The sequence below is a fragment of the Tursiops truncatus genome, chromosome 2 (genome assembly GCF_011762595.2).
Source record: "Tursiops truncatus isolate mTurTru1 chromosome 2, mTurTru1.mat.Y, whole genome shotgun sequence".
NCBI lineage: Eukaryota > Metazoa > Chordata > Mammalia > Artiodactyla > Delphinidae > Tursiops > Tursiops truncatus.
Genome location: NC_047035.1, coordinates 83,618,210 through 83,641,373, shown reverse-complemented (window position 1 = coordinate 83,641,373; position 23,164 = coordinate 83,618,210). Strand labels below are relative to the sequence as shown.

General features: G+C 46.0%; 1 protein-coding gene across 3 annotated transcripts; it reads left to right on the top strand.

Annotated features, from left to right (window-relative positions):
- The first annotated feature begins 616 nt into the window (after positions 1-616).
- Positions 617-9,982, top strand: CCDC32 (coiled-coil domain containing 32). 3 transcript variants are annotated; one of them, XM_019935292.3, is made up of 4 exons: positions 617-767; positions 2,586-2,841; positions 5,541-5,697; positions 8,993-9,982. In XM_019935292.3, exons 2-4 carry the CDS (start codon positions 2,598-2,600, stop codon positions 9,129-9,131), a joined length of 540 nt encoding a protein of 179 aa, XP_019790851.1. In that variant the 5' UTR covers positions 617-767; positions 2,586-2,597; the 3' UTR covers positions 9,132-9,982. The 3 variants fall into 3 exon arrangements, with proteins under 3 accessions (XP_019790851.1, XP_019790853.1, XP_019790852.1); XM_019935294.3 differs by having other exon boundaries at positions 649-767; positions 2,591-2,841; XM_019935293.3 differs by lacking the exon at positions 617-767 and adding an exon at positions 780-931.
- Positions 9,983-23,164: the final 13,182 nt, after the last annotated feature.

Below are 23,164 nucleotides of genomic sequence, written 5' to 3'. Positions count from 1 at the left end.
ATGACCACTCTCTCCTTTATGTACTCTGGCCACACTTCCGTCATATCCTCTATAACTCTTTGATGTTATTTGTCAACTTGTCTCTCTCCATGGCGCTTCCTCCTAAGCTTTAAGGCTGGGACCCATACCAAGTCTTACCTGTCTTGAATTCCCGCTTACCACAATGCCTCGAACACAGCATGAGCCTGATGTCTATTGACTAAATGAATGTGGGAAAGCTACATAACTTGGTGAACGGGACCTGGATCTCCTGTGAGAGTAAGGAAAGTAATCGCTTCCAACCCCATTCGAGGAGCAGAAGTCCTCTAATTTGCGTATCGAAGGGCTGAAATTTTCGGGGACAAACAGCAGCCCAGAGAACGGCCGAGGAGATTAACTTGCTCAGGTAACCAAGAAAAGTCAAGGCCTTGGAAACTGGGCTTCCCTATCTGAGCGGGAACCACGTGGAAAGCGCCGTCCGCGCGGCTGTAACGCACTTGATATGAGCCGAATCTACCTGGCCCTTGGGAAGACTGGGGCCCAGGGCGTGTTCTCCACCGTTTCCAGGCAACAACAGTCCCGCCCATCGTTTCCTAGCCCTCTGCTTCTCGCTTCCTTACCCTGCTGAGCTCCACTCGACCAATTGACGCACAGAACATCGCCAGTTTGGGAGGTGGTTGGAGGACTCCAGGGATCCGTCACCTAGAAACTCCGCCTCCCTATTTCTCCCAGGCTGCCAGCGACTGAACTGAGCTGAGCGTTTGCGGGCTGCGGGGCCGGCGGTTGCGGTAGGTGGAGAGGCGCGGGGGTGCCCAGCGTTTTGTATCCCCGGCTCCGGCCGCATTCCGAGATACCACAGAGGTGCCTCGGGGCCTCAGTCGTCCCTCCTGGCCAGTCCTTGAGGCCTGAGCGACTGAGGCCCGAGATCTGGACATCAGGGTTTTCCGCGCTGGTATGGACTTCCTGCGGGGGACCGGGGGACCAGGGGACCAGGGCTCTGATGCTAGCAAAGTTTTGGTGTGGGTGGGTTCAAACGACTTCGGTATAGGGGTGGAGCCTCATTGTGACCCTTGGCATCAGTTCATACAGGGACTCCGTCACATATCTGGCCCTTTTACTTCCGGGCCATTGCGCTGGCTGGGCGCTCTCTCCTGGAATTATTCAGACCTTTTCCCAGGCAGCCTTCCTAATCTCAAAGGTCCCTCCTGTAAGAAGGTGTCAATTCATCCTATTAGATTAGATAGTTACGAAAGCCCCCGGGCTTTGTGGGTAGCCCTTCCCATTTACCTCTGCTCAGGCTACTTTCAGTATAGAGTCCCAAACAGGCAGAGTGATAATGGGTAAAAACATGGCTTTTGGAGCGTCACAGGTCTGGTTTCCAATCAGGGATTCACTCTGTATCAGTAATGTGCCTTTGACAAGTTACCCTCATGATCCTCAGTTTTTTCATCTGTAAAATGATGACAATGTCTGTCTTTCCATTTTTCTATTAAAATAAGAACACGAGCCGTATAGCCCAGCGTCACCATGTAATGAGCACATGAGTCTTGCATATGACAGTACTCTCCGACAGTTTTCACCAAGCAGCATTTTTATTATCCTGGTGTACTGTATATGGAACTGTGCAGGGCCTTTAGTCTGTATCCTATTGAAAACAGAATTTAATTGGCTGAGGACAGAGTGGTTGCATTTTGGAGATATTTGGAGAAAAGTGCAGAATGGTTGTCCTCACTGGAAATGTCCTAGAAATTCCTCTGTGTGTGTGTGCGTATATGTGTTAAAACATCCATAACATAAATTTTACCATTTTAACCATTTATAGATGTACTGTTAAGTGGCATTCACATTATTGTACAACCATTCCGACCATCTATTTCTAGAACTTCCCAAACCGAAACTCTGTACCCATTAAACAGTAACTCCCATTACCATCCCCGCCTCCAACCACCATTCTATTTTCTGTCTCTATGAGTTTGACTGCATAGACCTCATATAAGTGGAATCATTCAATATTTGTCCTTTTGTGTCTGGCTTATAGAAGTTCCATTTTAAGGGACTTCCCTCGTGGCACTGAGGTTAAGAATCTGCCTGCCAATGCAGGGGACACAGGTTCGAGCCCAGGTCCAGGAAGATCCCACATGCTGCGGAGCAACTAAGCCTGTGTGCCACAAATACTGAGCCTGTGCTCTAGAGCCCACCAGCCACAACTACTGAGCCCACGTGTCACAACCACTGAAGCCCACGTGCCCAGAGCCCGTGCTCCACAAGAGAAGCCACTGCAATGAGAAGCCCGCGCACTGCAACGAAGCATAGCCCCCGCTTGCCGCAACTAGAGAAAGCCCACGTGCAGCAACGAAGACCCAACACAGCCAAAAATTAATTAATTAATAAAAAAAGAAATTCCATTTTAAAAGACAAACTTCATTATGAAAACAACCTGAGTGCAGAGCCAGAAGAGGAACCTAATTACCCTTTTGTCATCTATTTCTCAATAACATAGGAATGTAATAGAAGACATTTTAAATTTTGTTAAGAGAAACTTGATAAAAGGCTATTACCTTCCTTCCTAAGTCAGTCCTTATTCACTTGAGCTTCTGTTTTTTCAGCTCAGATTCCAAATGAAAATGTTTGAGAACGTTGACTCTACAACTACAAGACCTGGCCCGGATCTTTGGGCTGAAATCTGTTCCTGTCTGCCACATCCTGACCAAGAGGATAGTGCCAGCAATGCTTTCTCAGACTCCTTTATGGATTCTTACCCTGCAGGCACAGGCCAGAGGGAGGCCCCAGACTTTGCTGTGCAGCCAACTGTAAAGCCTTGGGCTCCCCTACAGGATTCAGAAGTGTATTTAGCATCTCTAGGTAAGTTAGATGGCTTTTTTTTTTTTTTTTTAATCAGAAGCTGGTGGTTTTAAGGAAGCATGTTGAAGTTCTGTTACATCAAACCTGGTTTTCTGTTCTCTTTTTTTTTGTTTGTTTTTTTGTCCTTACCACATGTATCTGTCAGATGTAATTCTAGGGGGGGGGTTTCAGGTTGGTTGTTGGGAAGGAGCCCCCTTTTCCTTGTACATCCCTTAACAGTCTTTGTCATCTCCTGCCTCTGACTGTTTCATCTCAATTCTGCTTTATTTATTGGCATTCTGTAGGACACTCTTGTTCACTCTTGGTGGCCCATGTATTCAGATAACCCCAAAGTGTCATACCTTATGCATCCTAAAAGAAGAAGGTCATGGTCCCAGAGCTACATGTGGATTTATGATGCTACAGTTTGAGAAATAGATTTAATAGATTGATGGTTGGGATGGGAGTATATTGACATAAAATTCATTCTGCCTCTTGTTAGCCATTTTAGTTTTTAAATATTTCCTGAACACATCTTCACTGCCCTGTCCTGTGGCCTTCCTTAAGTATTTAGAGAGACTCCTAACACAGGAAAGAGATTCAGATTGTCCCGTGCTAGGGGAAAGACAAATATCAGTCTTGGGCAGTGATCGCCAATCTTCAGAATTGAGTTAACCTTTATTATTAGACATCCATGAGATGCATCAATATGTCACAAAACCAAACCTGAGAATAATTATTTGAGGAAGGAAAGGCAATTCAGGAAGAAGAAGCATTTGAGGAAGGACAGAAAGAAGAGTCAGAATAGGGTTTACATGATTGCTAAGAAATTTCTTGGAAAAATAGAAGGAATTTGGTTAATGATGTACTGGAGGAAAAAAATATGAGAAAAACACAGGTGGAATGATGGCTAATGAGAAAGCTGAGGGTGTAATATGAAATTTGTTGGGAAGCCACCAGAGATAGTATAGTAATACTTGCAGCAGTGGCCGAGGAGGTTACCAATTCTGTTGTAGTCAGAATATCTGTTTAATGATGATAGGAGAAGAAGCCACAGTCTTAGGAAGCTGAAGAACCAGATCCTTCGTCTTGTTGGTGCTCTGTGCCCAGGGCATATAAGAAACTTTCATGGATTCAGTGATGTTTTTGATTGGTGAAGACTGGTTCAGAAAGTTAAAACTCCACGGATCTTTTCTAAACTCAGTTAAGATGATGATTAAAATGTCCTCCCCTGAAGAAAATAAGAGGGATTCCTGTTGCCTTTGGCAGAGTCTGGAAGATAATGGCAAGCGGGTTTGGAGGATGCAAGGCACCTATTTCTGCCTGATCACATCTGATCAGGGACTCAGCACCCTCAGAAAGGGGAAGACCTTTTCCAGCCCAAAAGACTACCTCCCACCTTGACAATCAAGGCCTGACAACATAAAGATTGTTTTTATTGCCAAATAAACTTATATCAGAGAATCCACTAAGAGCAACAATTAAAAACTTTTAGCCAGTTCAACCTGAGATATACATAATCCTTTACCCATCCTCCAGGAGAAAAAAACTTCTCAAATATTTAACATTTATCAACTGTAGTTTTTTTTTTTTTTTTTCCATGGGTGAGCTTTTGGTGGTAACTTGTAGCAACAAAAGGTGTTTGTTTTGATCAGTGGGTTCCAGCTGATGCGGCTTGTTTAGAAATGAAAACAAGATTGCAAATCATAAAGTTTCTATTGGTGGGCTTGATGTCCACCCCTCCCCTCCAAAAAGTCATCATTTACCTATTTATTATAGTTAGAGGCAAGACTAAATTAAGGCAGAAGGCAAATGGTGATACCCTTACTTGTATTCTTTTAAAGGGGCTGTCTGTTCATCAGTTATACTTAAAATGCAAAGAAGAGTAACTAAACATGTATCACCAGGAAGCCATAATGGATCACTCTCACAGGGATTACAAGATGTTTGTTTTTGTTAGGCTCCAACATCCAGGCCACAAGCAGAACAACCTTCAAAAAAAACATTGGGAGATTCCTTTTCTTTAATCAAGAACTTAATCACACATAGAGATCTTAAAGGTCTCTTATTATTGAGTTCTCATCAAGTCAATTTTTGTGTCTAATGAACCAACGAATCTCTCTTCATTTTATCTAATTCTTTCTCATGAGGTTTGGAAACCACTTTATGACACTGTAACAAAAAAAGCCATTTACTCCTCCGAGAGACTATTTTCAGGAGTTGAAAAAAGAAAATAGTATACACATGTCAAGCCAGGGAAAACAAGCATTTCTTAGAGAGATACCTGCTGGGCTTCTGTGATTTCAAAGAAACCGTGCCATCAATTTATTTATGAGAACCTATAAACTCCTTTTCTGGGGTTAAACAATTTAACAGTTATTTGGTACAATGCAGAGAGAAGGCATTGGGATGGAAAAAGAAAAATGTAGGTTTGTCCTCCTTAAAAAAATGAGCTCTTTTTCAGGGAGTGTGCTTGTACTCATCAGTGAGAGAATTTTTAAGTTGACATTTTGCATTTTTGCTTTGTTTTGTTTTGTCTGGCCGCACTGTGTGGCATGCGGAATCCTGGTTCCCCAACCAGGGATTGAACCCGTGCCCCCCGCAGTGGAAGCGCAGAGTCTTAACCACTGGACCTCGAGGGAAGTCTGGCATTTTGCATTTTAGATTAGTTTTGTTTCATACTCACTTTCCTTGTTAAGTTCAACTTCCTCTCTCTTTAGAGAAGAAACTGAGAAGAATCAAAGGTTTACATCAGGAAGTGACTTCCAAGGACATGCTTCGTACCCTGGCCCAAGCAAAGAAGGAATGCTGGGATCGGTTCCTCCAGGAGAAGTTAGCATCAGAATTCTTTGTGGATGGACTTGATTCTGATGAGAGGTAATTGATTCTCAGTCCAGCTCCAGGTGACGGTCTATTTCACTGAAAGCATTTCTCTTCCTCTAAAGAAGTCAGGGAGAGCGACATCTGAGTCCAGATATAAGTTGATATCAACATCAGCTTTTCTGAGCTAAAATCATCCTTTGTAAGGTTGCTTTATTTGCTTAGTCCAGTGGCAGATTTTTGGGAATGAGTTTTTTTTTTTTTTTTTTGCGGTACGCAGGCCTCTCTCTGTTGTGGCCTCTCCCGTTGCGGAGCATAGGCTCTGGATGCGCAGGCTCAGTGGCCATGGCTCATGGGCCCAGCCGCTCCGCGGCATGTGGGATCCTCCCAGACCGGGGCACGAACCCGTGTCCCCTGTATCGGCAGGCGGACTCTCAACCACTGCGCCACCAGGGAAGCCCGGGGAATGAGTATTTTTGCCAAAAAGCAAATTCCGCACCTACATCTTTTTTTTTTTTTGGCTGCGTTGGGTCTTCATTGCTGCGTGCAGGCTTTATCTAGTTGTGGCGAGCAGGGGCTACTCCTTGTTGCCGTGCGTGGACTCTCATTGCGGTGGCTTCTCGTTGCAGAGCACAGGCTCTAGGTGCGCAGGCTTCAGTAGTTGTGGCACACGGGCTCAGTAGTTGTGGCTCGCATGCTCTAGAGCGCAGGCTCAGTAGTTGTGGCTCATGGGCTTAGTTGCTCCGCGGCATGTGGGATCTCCCCAGACCAGGGCTCGAACCCGTGTACCCTGCGTTGGCAGGCGGATTCTTAACCACTGTGCCACCAGGGAAGCCCCCCCCCCACCTACATCTTGATCACAGGTTGAACAGAGTTGAGAATAAACTATTGTATTCATTTTTAAGTACACACTGTGCTTGAGAAAGTAGTAATCAATCAACAACTGGAACCAAGTCTTCTTACCTATCAATCTCCACTGCCTTACAGAGTTTCTGTCATATTTCTGTCAAATTTGAGTAGACACTCAAATTTGTGTAGACCAAATGAATGAATTTCTTAAGCATCTACTATGAAGGCACTGTGCTTGATGTCATAGGCAAGGGGGGGAGATGTAAAGACGTTTTAGAGCCTTTTTTTGGTCCTCAGAACTAGGTGGGGAGAGCTGACAAATATATATGTAGACATACCTAACAAAACGAGGCAGCATAAGAAAAGAGCCAGATGAGTGGAAGTGACAACGTGCTTTAGGAGTTGAAAGACCATTGAGCTCCCTCTGGGGTCTGGTTTTATACCAAAGGAGAACAGTATCTGCAGATGGGCTGGATGCAGAAAGGAGGAGAGGGCATTCTGCCACAAAGAGCAGGATGGTGCTTGACACTGGGGATAGGAGCTCTGCCACTTACTGGTTGTATGTTTCTGGGTGAGTAACCTGTGTGTGCCTCAGCTTCCTGCTCTGTAAAGCAGGAGTAGTACCTCTTACCTTATAGGGTTGTTATGAGCATTAAATGAGTTACTATGTATAAAGCACTTAGAACAGTGCCTGGCACAGGGTCAGTACTGTGTGTTAGCTCTTCTTAATATTATTCTTCCTAACAGAATTTTAAACTTCAGTAAGAAATTATTCAAAATGAAAATCAGTGAGGGAAATAAAAACCTGAATTTTAACACAAGGTCTTAGGGGAATATGACTTAACCTAAGTTTACATCATAGCATTAACAGTGATTTTGAGAGTCCCATGGTATCAGATGAAGATACTGCTGCTGAAATCATGGACAGTATGTGAATAGAACTTCATGGTTACATTTTATTTTTTAATTTGCAAAGTATTTTCACTTACATTATCTCAAATATTGCATCAGCGTGCCCCCAGATCCTTCAGAAATGAGTGTGGCATCTAAGGTCAGGTCAGCTTCCCTCTGAGGGTTCAGAAAATAATATACATTTTACTCTTTTCTTTTCCCAATTGAGCCTTAAACTGCCCCAAACACAAAAGCTGAAGATGCATAGATTTCTGAGCCACTAATAATTTGGTATTATATTCTCTCCTCTTCAATATTTCCTTCCTCTCCAGTTCTGAGAAGAAAAGACAACTTTCTCCTGCATAATTCTCAAATAGTAATTCTTCTCAGAAATTAGATCAGCACCAAGACTCAAGCTTATGTTTCTGTGTATTTATTAATACCTAAAATAATGTGGGTTTCCCTTCCTTATAGAAATAATTGAAACAATTTTTGAAAAGTATGGTAGATGAAGATTAAATGCCCACATAGCACCTTAGTCCCCTGAGCTATGGGCAGCTGTTGAGCTGTGGGCACCTGTCGCCCTGAGCCCACATCTGTGGGAATGCTTCTTTCTATCAGTGTTCAGAACAAGCGCCAGGAAACAGTAGACGTGCATTTGGTTTCAAACTTCAAAGTTTATGTTTTAAACACAGTCCATTTTGTAGTGGAATTGTGTGGTTCTTCACATATGTGAAGGCCAGATGTGTGACCCTCCTTATGGCATGCTTTTGGCAAGGGAGCAATGGGCTGGGAAATCCTACTGTCCACAACATGATTCCCTCATTTTAGGTGTCTAAAATCTGCTGGTTATGGCCTTATTTCTTGGCTTACGATTTTTTGCTATTGAAGAGCACAGAATGAGGTTTATATTATTCCTAGTCATTTGCAATTTACCGTGAATGTCTAATAGCTTTAGGGTGGAGATATCCTGGGTACTCAAGGAAGGTGGGAGGGGGACACTTCCCCCTCCCCACAGAGCCAAACAAAAAAGAGCCCCCTGGCATAGTGGCATTCCTTTGTGGGGAACATTGCTACTCAGATGTTTCCATCTTGGCATCTTGCTGTAGAAAGAACTAAACAAACAGAAACACACGAAAAATCGTGTTTAGTACAACTAAGTGCTGTAAGTATAATTAAGCCTCAGACTACCTCAGGTATAAGAGATTTCAAGATGCTCAGGTTTCTGCCTCACTAATAATTTGGTATTTATTTGAATGTTTCCTCCCCTTGACGATTTCTCTTCTCTCCAGTTTTGAGGAAAAAAAGACAGGACTGAGGCATAAGCTCTTTAGCTGTTCTCATCAAGCCTTCAGAGACTCTGCATTCATTTGAAGGCGGCCTGGTGCTGCTTGTCGCCCAAGTGCCCACTAGGGGGTAAATTATGCCACGGAGCTGCCAGGATGCACAGCTGTCAGAGGAGTATCTGTGCTCCCCACCTTAGCAGTGAAAAACAATTATAGGAAGAAATTGGTGGTGGGCGGGAAGGCAGTCTTTGAGTAACTGAGATAATCATTGAGTAATTAACCAGTGAGGTCTGATGCAGCCACCCTTCTCTCCTGCTCTTTCCTAGCACCTTGGAACATTTCAAGAGGTGGCTCCAGCCAGATAAAGTAGCCATCAGTACGGAGGAGGTCCAGTATCTGATTCCTCCAGAGTCGCAGGTTGAGAAGCCAGCGCCCGGGGACGAGCCAGCAGCAGTGGAACAATAAATTACACACACACACACACACACGCCCAGCAGCTGTCTTGGTTCCAGAGGGAACAGCAGAGAGCTCGGCAGCGGCAGCAGCAAGGAGAAATCTAGGGAGAGAAAAAGCCCAGCCTTCCACTCCACCAAGCAAGCAGCTGCGGGCCCCTGAGGACTTGCTGGGGGCTGGCACGTGTGACTGTCTTGGGTAAAGTGACTGACCCAGTGGGTGCTGGATCAAAATACCGCCTTCCTCTCTGTCTCACAGCTTGTCTGAGCTCTGTTGCTGCAGGTGAGAAGTCTGCTAAGAACCTAGTGAAGGACCAAGTGTGAAAGTATTTGGAGAAACTGATACCCTTGTGTATAATGGATAAGTTAAGTGAGCCATATTTTTTCTCGCCTCTTCTGGATGGTCCCACCTGTGTTCCACGCGTTCCCTTGGTAAATGGTCAGGGATGCGTGGCACCGAAGAGAGTGAAGTCTGCTTCCTTGAATCCAAGACCCATCTGAGGCTTCTCTAACAAGTCCATAATAAATATAGGGACTTTAGGAAAAAGAGGCTGGGCTTTTCCTTCATCTGATTTGTTTCTTGTGGGGAAAATGAACGAAAGAAGTGTGAAAATATAGGTGTTTCTGTGTATACATGTATATTTTTTATTTCATGCATGGTTTCTCCCCTGACTTCCTCTGGCACTTAAAAAGAGCCAGGTTCCAAATTAGACTTGTGTTTATGGTATTGGTATTTGAAACCACTCCTGAATAATTCCACGCCTACTCCTTGCGGCAGCTTTCCTGGCTAAGCCTATGCTTCCTACCTTGTTTATGGTGTTCTTGTTCAGTTGGTATTGTCCACATAAAACTTTTCTCATCAGACTAGCTGTGTGTGGTGCTATTAACCTGATTCCTCTCAGAGAGACACTCCTAGGCAGTCAGGAGGTAAACACAAATGCATGTCAACGCAGGAGAGCTGGTAACTTTTGCCAGATTCCTGTTTTTAACGTGTGCCCTCTGACAAGCCAAACCTCGGTGCCCTGAGGGTAGGATTCTGAGGTCATGGCTCCAGTGGAGCCTCTTTCTGGGTAATAGGTTCCAAATCCCTAATGATGAGCAGGTGGCCATAAAAACCTTCAGAGAACATTTGCTCATTTCTAAATCAAGTAGATTGAGAAATTTTGCCTTGTCCAAAAGGATGGGAACCAACCAGGTGATTCTATATACTTGCTTAATTATATGAATATTTTTGTCTTAATTTCCAGATGGGTTTTCCTATTTGTTTTGCCATTGACTACTGGTGTTAGCTTTATTCTTACTGCTTTTTATTAGTAGGATGCCTTTGACAGAGAGAGTGACCCTCTGTTCCCCAGACACTTTGAGCAAGCCAGACACTGACAGTCATCCAGCCCTGGACTAAGCTTGCAAGGGATTCTGCCTGGGGTTCAGGTGCCAAACCTCACTCTTCCTACAGAGCCATCTGATGGCTTTCAGATGGATGGATAGGCTTAGAAAGGAAAAAAAAACAAAAAAAACACCTAAGATTTTCCTTCTCCCTGCATGATAAACAAAATTATTCTTCCTCAGTAACAACAATTTAAGAAAAAAAGCAGTAAGGTCTGAAAATACTCTCCCAAAGAGCAGCTGATCATGGGTGGTTAGAGAATGTTTCTGTACCAGAAAACAGCGTTTCTGTCATTCAGGCAGGATTCCAACTTTGCCTTTTCCCTACCTCCCATTTTCGACCTAAGAAACAGAAATCTTAATATGAAAAGGTGGGGAGTTGATTCAGAGGAACTGAAAAGGAATTGTAGGACTGAAAGATGTTTAGCCCAGAGTGAAAACCCGGGGTGGGGCGGGGGTGGGGGGGAAGGCCCCAGATCTCTGCTGCCTTCTCACTTCACTCCTCTACAGAGACAGGCTTCCACAGAAGGGAGTCTAATGGGCTGTAACTATGGTTTCTTTTTTTTTTTAACATCTTTATTGGGGTATAATTGCTTTACAATGGTGTGTTAGTTTCTGCTTTATAACAAAGTGAATCAGTTATACATATACATATGTTCCCATATCTCTTCCCTCTTGCGTCTCCCTCCCTCCCACCCTCCCTATCCCACCCCTCCAGGCGGTCACAAAGCACGGAGCTGATCTCCCTGTGCTATGCGGCTGCTTCCCACTAGCTATCTGCCTTACGTTTGGTAGTGTATATATGTCCATGCCTCTCTCTTGCTTTGTCACAGCTCACCCTTCCCCCTCCCCATATCCTGAAGTCCGTTCTCTAGTAGGTCTGTATCTTTATTCCTGTCTTACCCCTATGTAATGAGGTGGATAGACCTAGAGTCTGTCATACAGAGTGAAGTAAGTCAGAAGGAGAAAGACAAATACCGTGTGCTAACACATATATATGGAATTTAAGAACTGTGGTTTCTTAATTGGTTTAGAGGTGACAACTTAAGTGATGGCTCTAAAAAAAGGTGAAACTCTATTTACCAAAAACAAATTTGATATTAGTTCCCAAAGCTAACTTTTTAATATAAATTTAACTTAGGCGATTGATGTAGTACTAAATTTGAAACCAAGAGTCTTGGGTGCTATCTTTATCTGTGCTGTGGCTTACTGTGGGATCATAAATAAGTCAAATGACCTCTTTGTATTCCAGTTCCCTTTCAGAAATTGGACTAACCGTAGGAAAAATTGTATTGGCCAAAAATGCTGATCTGTTTCCTTTGATCCTGGAAACTCCCAAGGTGCTCCAGTTAAGACTTCCTCAAATCAGTAAACTTTATGAGCTGAGAGAGTCTTTCTTAGCACCCCTAACTTTCTTCCTTCCTCACGTCCTTAATGAAACAGAGAGAAAGTTAGAGCACATGGAGCAATATTTACTGCTAAACCTTAGAGCCAGAGAAGGGCAATTCCCAACAGGGCAAAACAATAATAACTAGGTATATCCAGAGAAGGCAGGTTGGAGCCAGGGAGATAAGGTAAGTGACCGCCGCTGTTCTCTCCTGGCACAGGGCTTGGCAAGATCAGTGCTGGAATGGCACAGGCTTGCATCCAGTACCTGCTCCAGAAATAGGCTCTGGATGTAGGCACAGCAAGTAAACAAACGTCCTACCAGCCGTTGCCGAGGTGTGTCCCTCTCAGGCAGGCCTGCCCACCAGGACTATTGCTGGAGGAGGGAAGATGCCCTGGAGCCACTCCCTGGCCCTGCCTTGGAATGAGTCCCCCAACGCTGGGAACAGCTCCAGCCACATAAAACAGCTGATATTTTCCTGAAATTTCCAAACTATCCCAGCCAGCTTTGGCCCTACCTCAGTTATAAGATTCAAGACAGGACACTGTCATCGCAATCTTAGGCTCGTGGGAGGGCTGTCTACTTGAACCCAGTGGGCTATTTAAGGCAGAGGTTCATTCATCTAACCAATGTTTTTTGAGCCCCTGCCATGCTTCAGGCACTGTGCATGGTGGTGAATAAAATAAAACCGTATGTTCCCATACGGGTGGGGTGGGTTGATGGAGGGGCAGATACGGCGTAGTTAACTGGTGCTGTGGTCTCTGATTCTGTAGAGCCCTAGCACAGGCACACAGTGCTTTGAGAGCATATGGGAAGGAGATATGAGAGCCCTAGGCTAGCTGGGTGGGAGGTAGGAGAGAGACCGAGTTAGGGAAGCTGAGTCCCGAAAAATGAGTAGCAGTTGGAGAGAATAGAGGGATAAGAGCATGGGGGCAGAGAAAAGTCCCAGAAGAGGAAAATAGCAAGTACAACGGCCTGAAGGCAAAATAAAGTTTGGATACTGGAAAATGGTTCAGTGTAGCTGGAGCATAAAGGACAAAGGAGGAAGCATCAGAAGGTGAGCTTAGAAATTAATAAACAAGGCCAGGTGGGAAGGGCTTTATAAGCCCTGTTAAGGAGCTTGGAATGTATTTGGGGAGCAACAGGGAGCTAAAGTGTCACTTTAAGAGGGGCAGTGACAGGACCAGAATTGCATCTAGAAAGATGGTTATGGCTGCCATGGGTTTGACATGTTTAAATTGATGAGGGGAGCACAAATTCACACTTGGCAATGATCTGTCTACATGAAATAATGCAGTCAGATGGCTCGTGGTTTTCCTTTGTTTTTATTTTCTGGCTTGATTTCTTTGAAGTTATTTTTTCACTATTACAGAACACATAGAATCATGTATGGCAGATTGTATTTTCCAAAGATGGCCATATCAATATATCACATCCCACACTTTCAACTTACAGTGTGGCGTGGACACTCTTCCACTGAGATGTTGGGTCAATATTCCCTCCCCTGGAACCTGGGTAGACCTACGTAACTGCCTTGCTAATAGAGTACAGCATGAATAATATGACTTCAGAGGCTAGGTCATAAAAACATTCCACCTGGGATCTCTCTCTTTCTCAATATGTTCCTTGGTAGTTCTGAGCCAACATGTAAGAAGTCTGGCTACCTTGAAGCCTCCATACTAGAGAGACCCCACCGAGAGCTAGAGGGGCTCCCGCAGTTTAGTCCCCAGCTGTTTGAGTCTTTCCCACCCCAGGCATCAGACATATAAGTGATTCAGATGATTTCAGGCCCTAGCCTTCAAACCACCCCAGCTGACACCAAGTGGAACAGAGACAAGCTGTCCCTGCAATCCCTGTATATTCACAAACAGGAAAAATGTCATGGTTTAAGCCACTACGTTTTGGGTTGGTTTGTCACTCAGCAATAGAAAACTGGTACACCATAACCTAGGTTTCAGTTTTTATGTAGCTAGTTTGAAGTATTTTATTTGCGGTCCCTTATAGTTTCTTATGGTCACAGAATTTTTAATACTTATGCTGGTTGCAGTACGGAGAGGAGCAAAGTTGGGCGCAGGCACCAGCTGTGAGGTGTTTGCAGTTGCCTAAGAAAGAGGTGACAGTGACTCGAGGACTTGTATTTCTACTGAGGATGAACAGCGCTGCAAGAAAACATCACTCCCACCTTAACCATGAGAAATAGCCAGAGAATCTACAAAATCATAGCTTTTCTTGAGCCCTCAGAAAGCTGAGGTCACAAGGTAACCAAGTAAAGCCTCTTCAAGGAGAGAGAGATACACATGAACAGTTTCAAGTTTAGCAGAGCACGGGAAACGGGGGAGCTGTCATACAAGCAGGTAAGACAAAACCGACAAAAATTTTAACAAACGTTTAAAGGCTACACATGAGCTAGCGTGTCAGTTTAGAGTAGCTGGAGACCATTCCAGACACAGGGGGTTTCTACTCACCGGCAAACTTTCTTCCACAGGTCCCCTGAGGTTCATGAGAAAAAGTGGGAGCAGGGCAGGAAATGGGAGAGAGCGTCCCTCCTTGGTGGTACAAGCAAGTAGTTGATTAAGGCAGCTGCTGGGGGAAGGCAAAATGCCTCGGCTGCTTCCAGTCCTTTTCTCCAATAAGCAACAGCCTTAAGCCACTGAGGGAGGGGCAACAGAGTCTTACTTCAGGGGGAGGAATAAAAGCATGACTCATCTGCTTCTGGGTGAGGGGTAAGAACTTTCTTGTCCTTCTTGAACACTTGAAAACCCATTGCTTCTGGGAGGGAGAACAAGCAAAAGCCCTCTACCCCAAGGGGAGAAGTGGGAAACTGTCTTGGGCTGAAAATTCAAGCAAACGTCTGCTCTGCTGGGGGAGAGGACAAGAAGATTTGGCCACCCAAAACCAACCACAGGTAGGAGACAGAGTTTGGCTGTCATTGGGAGCAGAAGCAGAAATACGAGAAAGCCCCATTCCTGAAACTCACAGAGGACCTGCCTAAGACTGAAGCTGAACCAGGATGTCAGAGACCCCGCCCCCAAACTAGCACCTAATAGCAAGGGAAGGCAGTCTCCTCTGGGTGGAGGGGCAGCCGTGCTGGGATGGCCGAAAAGGGGAGCGTGGAGCAGGAACACAGAAAAACCCTCTGACACCCAGTCTCCTCTCTCAGCAGCCCACAACTAGATGAATTTAAATCTGTGATGCACTGAGATAATGACAGCAACAACAAAATTCAAACCCTGCCTGACTCCTAATTATCAATAGATGGACTCCCGTCCTCCCCCCTCCCCCCACACCAACAGGCTGACAGAAGGTGCATGCTCATTTCCAGGCATAAATACCATTTACCTCAGTCTCTGCTGTTCTACAAATGATAGGCACTCAATAAAAATTTACAAAACACACAAAAAGCCCACAAAGAAAAAAACCCAATCCATTGTCAAAAGGTAAAGAAATCAACACAACCAGACTCACAGATGACACAGATGTTGGAACCATCAGACAGGGACTTTAAAATAAAAATGACTTAGTATGTTAAAGGGTCTATTGGAAAGAGGTGGGCAACTTGCGTGAACGAATGGGGGATTTTGGCAGAAACATGGAAACTGTATGAAAGCCAAATGGAAATGCTAGAAATAAAAAAACACATGATATCAAAGATGAATTCCTTCAATGGGCTTTTCAGTAGGTAGGCACAGCTGAGGAAAAAATCCGTGAACTTAAGGAAGGTTAATAGGAATTATCCAAACTGAAACACAAGGAGAGAATAGAGTGGGGTGGGGGAAGAAAAAGCAAAGCCAAGCTTCCAAGAGCTGTGAGACAACATCAAACAGTCTAATACACATATAAGTTGAGTCCCAGAAGAAGAAGAGAGAGAGAAAGTGGCAGAAGAAATATTTGAAGAGATGACGGTTACGTGAACGAGGATGCGGCAGTGAGGCTAGAGAGAAGTGGATGTGAGAAGCCTTTAGGGGGAAGAACCGCGGGAACTTGGTAACCGAGTGGAACGAAGCGTGAGAGAGTGGGAAGAGTGAAGCATGGCACCCGGGTGTGGCACAAGGTAGTGGTGGGTGGTTAGCAAGTGATACTCCCAGGACTGAGAACCGGGGCCTAGCTCTCTTCAGAGCCTGTGCTCTCTGTTGCTGCACTGTACTGCCTCGAACAGGCCAGACTTGGAGCAACAGTGGGCCTCTGCTCCTTCATATCCCCACCCTCCAGCTCCAGGCTTTACTAAAGTTGTCCCTGTGCTGCCTCCATGAGTTAAGAGTGGCTAAGAGATACTCATCTGCTTCCCTTCCCCCCACCTCCATTTCCCAAGTGCTACCTGTCACAGATCGTTCTGAAGTAAAGGTTGCCTCTTCCCAAATGGACGGACTCTCTTTTCGCTTCATGCTGACCTAATCCACTTAAAAAAAAAAATTGGTTCTTTTGCAGACAAGTAAGGCAGGAGGAGGCAGAGGCAGAGGCGGGGGAGGGATTGTGTCTATGTGTGTGCATGTGTGCACATAAGGGAGATGGGCTACTGAGAGTTTCTGAGCATTTTAAAGCCTAGGACCAGTTTTGGTTTTTTAATCTTATGTCCTTTTTGGATGACATCATCAAGTGGTAGCTCGGCAGAATGCCGAGGTGCAGCACGGTCGTTGGCATGGTGCCTGATCAAGTAACGAGATCTCAGAGACAGGATGGACGGTCAGGGCTGGATAAGAGTACAGTTGAGTAGATTCATGGTTGTTTGAACAACCATCTGAAAATTACACTCAGTTGTTTGATAAATTGACATGATGTTGGTTTTTTTTTTTTTTTACTCTGCCTAGCTCAACATTTTTATCAATGATTTGCATGAGTGCGTAGGAGGCATCCTAATCAAAAGTGAGAGGGATAGGTAATTGATTGAATCACAGAATCAGAATTCAAAAATTTTTCTATAGACTGGAATGATGAGACAAAGTATGAAACCTACTAGGAATAAATGTGATGATCTTTATCTAGGATCAAAAAAATTAACTACACATTAGAGGACAAAGAACTGCGAATTAGCTACTTTGTTCTAGTGACAGAAGGTAGACTCAGCCTAGATCAAGCCATACAGGGACACTGACTGGGAAGGACAGAAGTGGAGCCGGCCTCAAGGCCGGCTAGATCCAAGCACTCAAACAGTATCTTCAGTCTCATCTTTCTTTCACTATTAACTCTGATTGGTGTGTTGGTATAGCACAGAGAGTTCTGCACATCATCCCAGCTAAGCACGTCCAAAGGTAGAGGTCTCCCTTCCAGCTCCATATAATAAACCCCAGGGAAGGAATCTGACTGGCCTGGCTTGGGTCACATGCTCCTCATTGAAACAATTACTGTGACCGGGGAAAGGATACTCTGTTATTGGCTGAGCCTAGGTCATGGGTCCAAACCTATGCCAAGGGGTACAGGGCTTTGGGGTTGGCAATCCCACCAGACCCATTTGAGAATGGGAAATGGGGGAGAGTTACTGTTAGCTGAAAAAAAGCAAAAGGGATGCTGAGAAGCCAAAAGCACAGACATTGTCTTCACAGTTCAGCTGAGTACAGTTCAGTGTTGTGAACCTGCCAAAAAAGTTATAATTCTAGAAATTAATAGTGGAAATGTACTTAGGGCCATAGTAGTGAAAACTACATTCTGCACTGGTCATACTACTCTGAGGCATCATCTGGGCACCACACTGAAAGGGTAACATTGATAAACCATAGTGCTCCCTGGAGGAGGGGTCCAGGATGAGGAGACTCAGAAGATTGAGTCATTTGAAGAATCATCAAGGCAATAAGATTTTTGGCCTAGAGAAGAGAAGATGTAGTAGACACAGTTGGCTTTAGAATATTTGGAGCAGTCTTGGATAGACAGATGAGACATTGAAGTACAAAGGACAAACTAGGTCTAGGGCAGGGAAGTCTCAAGGAGACCAATTACCATCTAGTATAAGGAGAACTTTCTAATAGCTGTCCAAGAATGGACAGGACTGTCTTGTAAAGGGTAGTGAGTTCCCTGTCACTAGAGGTGTTTAAGCAGGTGTCAGAGAGGTTGTGAAGGAGATTCCCAAATTGCATAGAAAGTTGGATCAGGTAACCCCTGAGGTCCTCTCCAGTTATGACAGTCCACGGCTGTCTGTTGGAGACCTATGTAGGCTTGCTGCTAATAAGTCAGCCCTGGCTTCCCCAACATCTGGGAGGTAGAGCTGGTGAGCTCTTTTCCTTCCCTAGATGATAATGACCCCTTCCAACAAACACCTGATCCCCTACCAACAAGCAGTCAGAGGCAGAGCCCTCCAATACTGCTTATCTTAGCTCAGCCCTATGGGACACACTCTGGCTCTGAAGGTCACAGAAAGACAGCCCTTGTGCTATTTATGCTCTCTGAATACATATCATGAGACAAGGACTTGGATGCAGGCATTTTAGGGGCTGAACAGGAGCAAGGGAGCAATGAGACAGGGAAGCTGCATTGAGGGGTCCCCTGTGGGTACTTATAGCTCAGTCTTCCTGGGATCACTCTGAGGAGCCATAAAGATCGCAGATCAGAATTCCCCACTGAGTGATGAAGTAATTCCACCAGTGCCATCCCTCATTGGTTACGGTTTGCCCTTTGGGAGAGCTAAGCTCCTGGGACTTCCAGGCTGCCCGGCAGGGACTGACAAGAGCCTCTGGCAGAGAAGAGGATGTGTCAGGACCGTCCACCACAGCTGCAGCTGGACACAAAAGGGGGCTGAAGGGATGTGGGGCACCAACAACATTGGCCACAGCCCCTTTCACGCCCAGTCCCGGACCCACCTTCCAGGGCAGTGTGGTACCTTTGATTTGCACATTCCAGCCACTGTGGTGTGGCGTGCCCTCCAGGTTGGCTAATTCAGCACAGCCCTATCTGAATGTCCACACACACCTCTCTTGGACTCAGGTCTCCCTTCTGGGCCCCGCTCCCTCACTGGGCTCTCTGGGCAGAGGGCACCGGGCTGGGCCCTCTAAGCTGGCACCTGTTCTCCATCCACAAGTGAGCTGGGAACTTGGTGACATTAGGGACACTGGCTCCATTGTCCCTTCTACACTGTGCTCCAGGTCAGGACAGGTCGAAGGATGGATAAGCTCCAGGTTTCCTCTCTGCTAATGGTGCTAATGGTCTCATTATTTATTTTATTTTTATCTTTTTGGCTGTGTTGGGTCATCGTTGCTGTGTGGACTTTCTCTAGTTATGGCGAGCGGGGGCTACTCTTCGTTGCGGAGCACGGGCTCTAGGCGCACGGGCTTCAGTACCTGCAGCACGCAAGCTCATTAGTTGTGGCTCGTGGGCTCTAGAGCGCAAGCTCAGTAGCTGTGGCGCACGGGCTTAGTTGCCCTGTGGCATGTGGGATCTTCCCAGACCAGGTCTCGAACCCGTGTCCCCTGCACTGGCAGGCGGATTCTTAACCACTGCGCCACCAGGGAAGCCTCCTCACTATTTCTTAAAAGGAAAAGGCTAAGAACGGCCGAGAACCCAAAGACCCCGAGAGACCTCGCTCAAAGCCTCGGAGATACTTCGAAGATGGGAGATCATAGCACTAATGGTGGAGGCAGGGTACCCGGCCAGACCTGGAGGATCGATCCAAGCTGGCCCACCACTCCTGTAACTCCTCTGGGCTGCCTTGATCAGAGCTCTGAACCTGTCTCTCTCCTCCTCCCCTGGTTCCTCTTACCCTCTTACCCCCACACTCCTGTCTGGTACTCACTCTTTCCAGCGCATCTCTTCTCTCCTCTTTCATATTAGTTACCTCCTGGGGCTTCATCATCTCTGATGTTCACATTCATTACTCCCTAATTTTGCCTCATTTCTTATCATCCCTATTCAGTTGTTCTGATACCCATTTTACTACTTGGGATAAGTAAGGCTGAGAGTAGGTATTTATGATGAATTTGGGGTGAGATGGAACCAAGGGCCTCCCTAGGGTAAGGAGAGGGGTGTGTGTGTGTGTGTGTGTGTGTGTGTGTGTGTGTGTGTGTGTGTGTGCGTGCTCTGGGGTGGAGTGGAGTGGAGTTCAAGTTTACCATTATTAGCTTAGGACAAGATCCCTCTTCTAAGGCGGCAAATGTTATCCAGCCAGAGGAAAAGCCTGGCCAGCAAATCATCTCAGACCCCACCTGAGACCTCAGAGAGGACGAGACAAAGAGAAATATTGGATCCAAGCCCTGCGCCTAACAAGGTAATTTACTGGGATGGGAGCGAGGGGGTGTGAAAGCCAATTTCTCTCACACCTCTGCCTTCTTCCCCTTCCCTCCCTCCCTCGGGCCCCCTCCTTTATCCTTTTAGTCTGGGGTTCTCTCTCCTTAGGCCATCATGGTCCTCTGTGCCTCTCTTTGTCTCTTTTTCTTATTTCCATCTCCGACTCTGTTTTGCTTTATTTATCCCTCTGTCCTGCGTTGCCAAGTCTCTGTCACCATCTCTCTAGCATCTTCATAGCCTCTGGGTCCCTAAGTCTGCTTGTTTCTCTTTGTCTCAGTCTGTGTGTGTGCCTCTGACTTGGTCTGTTTTTCTGTGTCTCTGTCTGTCCGTCCATGTTCTCAGAAGCCCTATAACTCTGGAATGCCAGGCAGGAATGGCTTTTCTGAGAATGGAGCCTGGGACAGCTACCCAACATGCTGAGTAGAGGTGGCTAAGGACATTTCCAGACCAGCAGTCGTCATGGTAACAGCCAGGGCGGGCCAGGCCGGGATGTGCTGAACCACGTGGGCCTGACCTTTCTGTGGGTGTCAGGTTTGAGCGGGAGCTGGGGAAAAACAGCAACAACTGCTTCCCTCTGGCCCAGCCCTTGGGCTTCCGGGCTGGGCTGAAAGGAGAGAGAGAGAGACGGAGAACTGGGACAGCTGATGACAGAGTGAGAGGAAGGACAGAAGGGTAGCCACAGCCATCTAGAGAAACCGCAGGAGAGAGGCACGGGAGCACAGGCACACACATGCTCCCACGGCTGTCACCAAGGCTCCTATTGTGACTTGACCTGTGGAGGGCACCAGACATCATTCCTGGAGGCTCAGTTCACACTTTGCAGCCCGTGCTCTGGGTGGGTGGTTACAAAAGGTCAGTTCCCCACACTCAAAGATCCCCTCCGGACTCCTTCAGATCAAATGTCACTTTTTCCATACTGCAAACGCCTTTATTGCTCCAAGGAAAATATGCTAACATTAAAAAATGCCAAATGATCCTTGCAAAAATAGAAATAGAAAATGCAAAAGTTCAAAGAAAGACACTCAAAATAAAAGGCACGTCTCTGTTTTCACGTCTGCCTTCCCACTGGAGGGCATGGACTGGGTCCTATAGATTTGTGGATTTCCAGAGGATTGCTCACTGAATAATTCATATTGATGTTGGTCCTCATCCAGAGCAGACCCTTGGTCTGGGGTGTGAGCTGAAGAAGGTCCCAGACTCCCCAGAGACAATGGCGTACCTGCATGGCAATGAGTAGTGGGTAGTAGGTGTCATGCCTCTCCTTTCCTGCCAGACCTCAGCCCCACCCTGCTGCAGGTCCTGTAGTGCCAGGCTGGTTGCAAGACAGGGTAATCTTCACCTCTGACAAAATTACAGCTTGGCCCATTGGCGGCCCATGGGCTGGAGCAGCAACACCTGGCTGGCATCTGGGTGCTTTCCCCCAGCCCTGAGCAGCTGTCTCCTATAGGTGTTCCCTCATCCTGTGGCTTTATGGATTCCTCTTGCTGCACTAAATAGAGCCCTGGAGAGCGGGCTCGGAGTGGGAAGAGAGGGTTGGGGGCCTCCTTCCCGTCTTCCTCTCCCTCCTCCTGGCTGGCTGCAGCTGTGCTGCGTGATGTGGAGCTGAGCACAGACTTAATTACCGCTCAGCCCTGCTCATTAGCGCCTCTGCAAGCCAGAGAAGTCCGGAGTTAGGAAGTCTCTGTCACAGTGCCGTCCCGGGCCCCAGATTTCCTGGGTGATCGCTAGACCCACTTCTCGTGGACTGGGTCTGTCTGACTTAGGCTCCCTTTTGGGGCCTCCAGTGGGAGATGCCCCTCGCTGGGATGGGGGAAGGGTTGGAACTGGAGGGAGAGGAGGGAAGGTTAGGCCCCCTCGTGGGCTCTCACTTGTGTGTGCAGAGCATCGGGGGACAGCATATGGTGGAACATGTGATACGCCAATGCAATCAGAGAAAGACAACAAATGATTAAATAAACCAAATGCACTCAAATCCAGCCCACTGATGACTTACCTGCCTTCGGAGGAACTTAAGTGAGGAGGCTGGTGCATTGTTCAGCCACTTTTTTTTTGCAGTAAAATGAAATAAAGAACTATGGAGTGCCTGAATACTGAACAAAAAAGGGAAGCTGAAGGAAGGAGGAGAGGAGGGGTGGACCCTGGAAGTTATAAACCCATAGACCTGGGTCCAATACATGGGAAAACTTTACAAATATTCACTTGTAAACACCCTAGAAGATCGAATGAGATAATACACATGGAAGCACTTTTTTTAACTGTAAAGGGTTTTAGAAGTATAAGGTGTTATTATGAAGTATTTCTGCTCAGCGCAGACTGTTAACCAGATTCTACGGGGAGGCTGGAGGTTTATGATAATGGCTCATCACCCACAAGGTACTCACACAATTTAGGCTGTTTCATTTAATTAGTCGTTACCTCTCATAGAGACTACTGCAGAAGACTTCTAAGTGGCCTCCCCACCTCCACCTTTTTGCTCTTTCCATTCACCTTATATGCCACTGCTGGGGTAATTTTTCTGATGCAGAGCTCTGATCGAATACTTGCAATGTTTCCTCTTGCTGACTGCGTAGAGCCTGGAGACCTTAGCTTAGCAGTCAAGATGCTCCATAATCTGGTTCCACCCAACTTTCACAGCCTGATTTCCCTCCTTCCACCCTGGTAGATGCAGACTCAGGTCATTTATCCAAGACCACACAGATACCAAGTGGCCCATCCCCAAATCAAGCCCTCAAACCCGACACCTGATGCCCAAGCCAATGCTCTTTCTAGCCCATCACTTTTTCACTTTGATGAATAGAGCTGCAATGAAGATCTTTCTACACTGAGATTTTTCTCTTCCTTGGAAAAACTTCCTCGGGACAAATTCTGAGGAGCGGGATTACCAGGTCAAAAGACATTAATATTTTTATGGCTGCAGGAATTGACATACGTTTTGTAAAAGGGCTCAGCTGATTTATATTTTAGCCAGTGATATCAATGTATACAGATTTCGCCAGACCCACCTTTCCATTGGGGGTAACCTTTGAATAAATTGCTTATTGAATACGATATTTCTTTGTTTTAGTTTG

Bases quoted from the DNA above. Each gene is read 5' to 3' on its own strand.
- CCDC32 (XM_019935292.3), top strand. From the start codon at position 2,598: ATGAAAATGTTTGAGAACGTTGACTCTACAACTACAAGACCTGGCCCG. The intron at 2,842-5,540 runs GTAAGTTAGATG...CTCTCTCTTTAG, and splicing joins AGTGTATTTAGCATCTCTAG to AGAAGAAACTGAGAAGAATC. The intron at 5,698-8,992 runs GTAATTGATTCT...GCTCTTTCCTAG, and splicing joins GGACTTGATTCTGATGAGAG to CACCTTGGAACATTTCAAGA.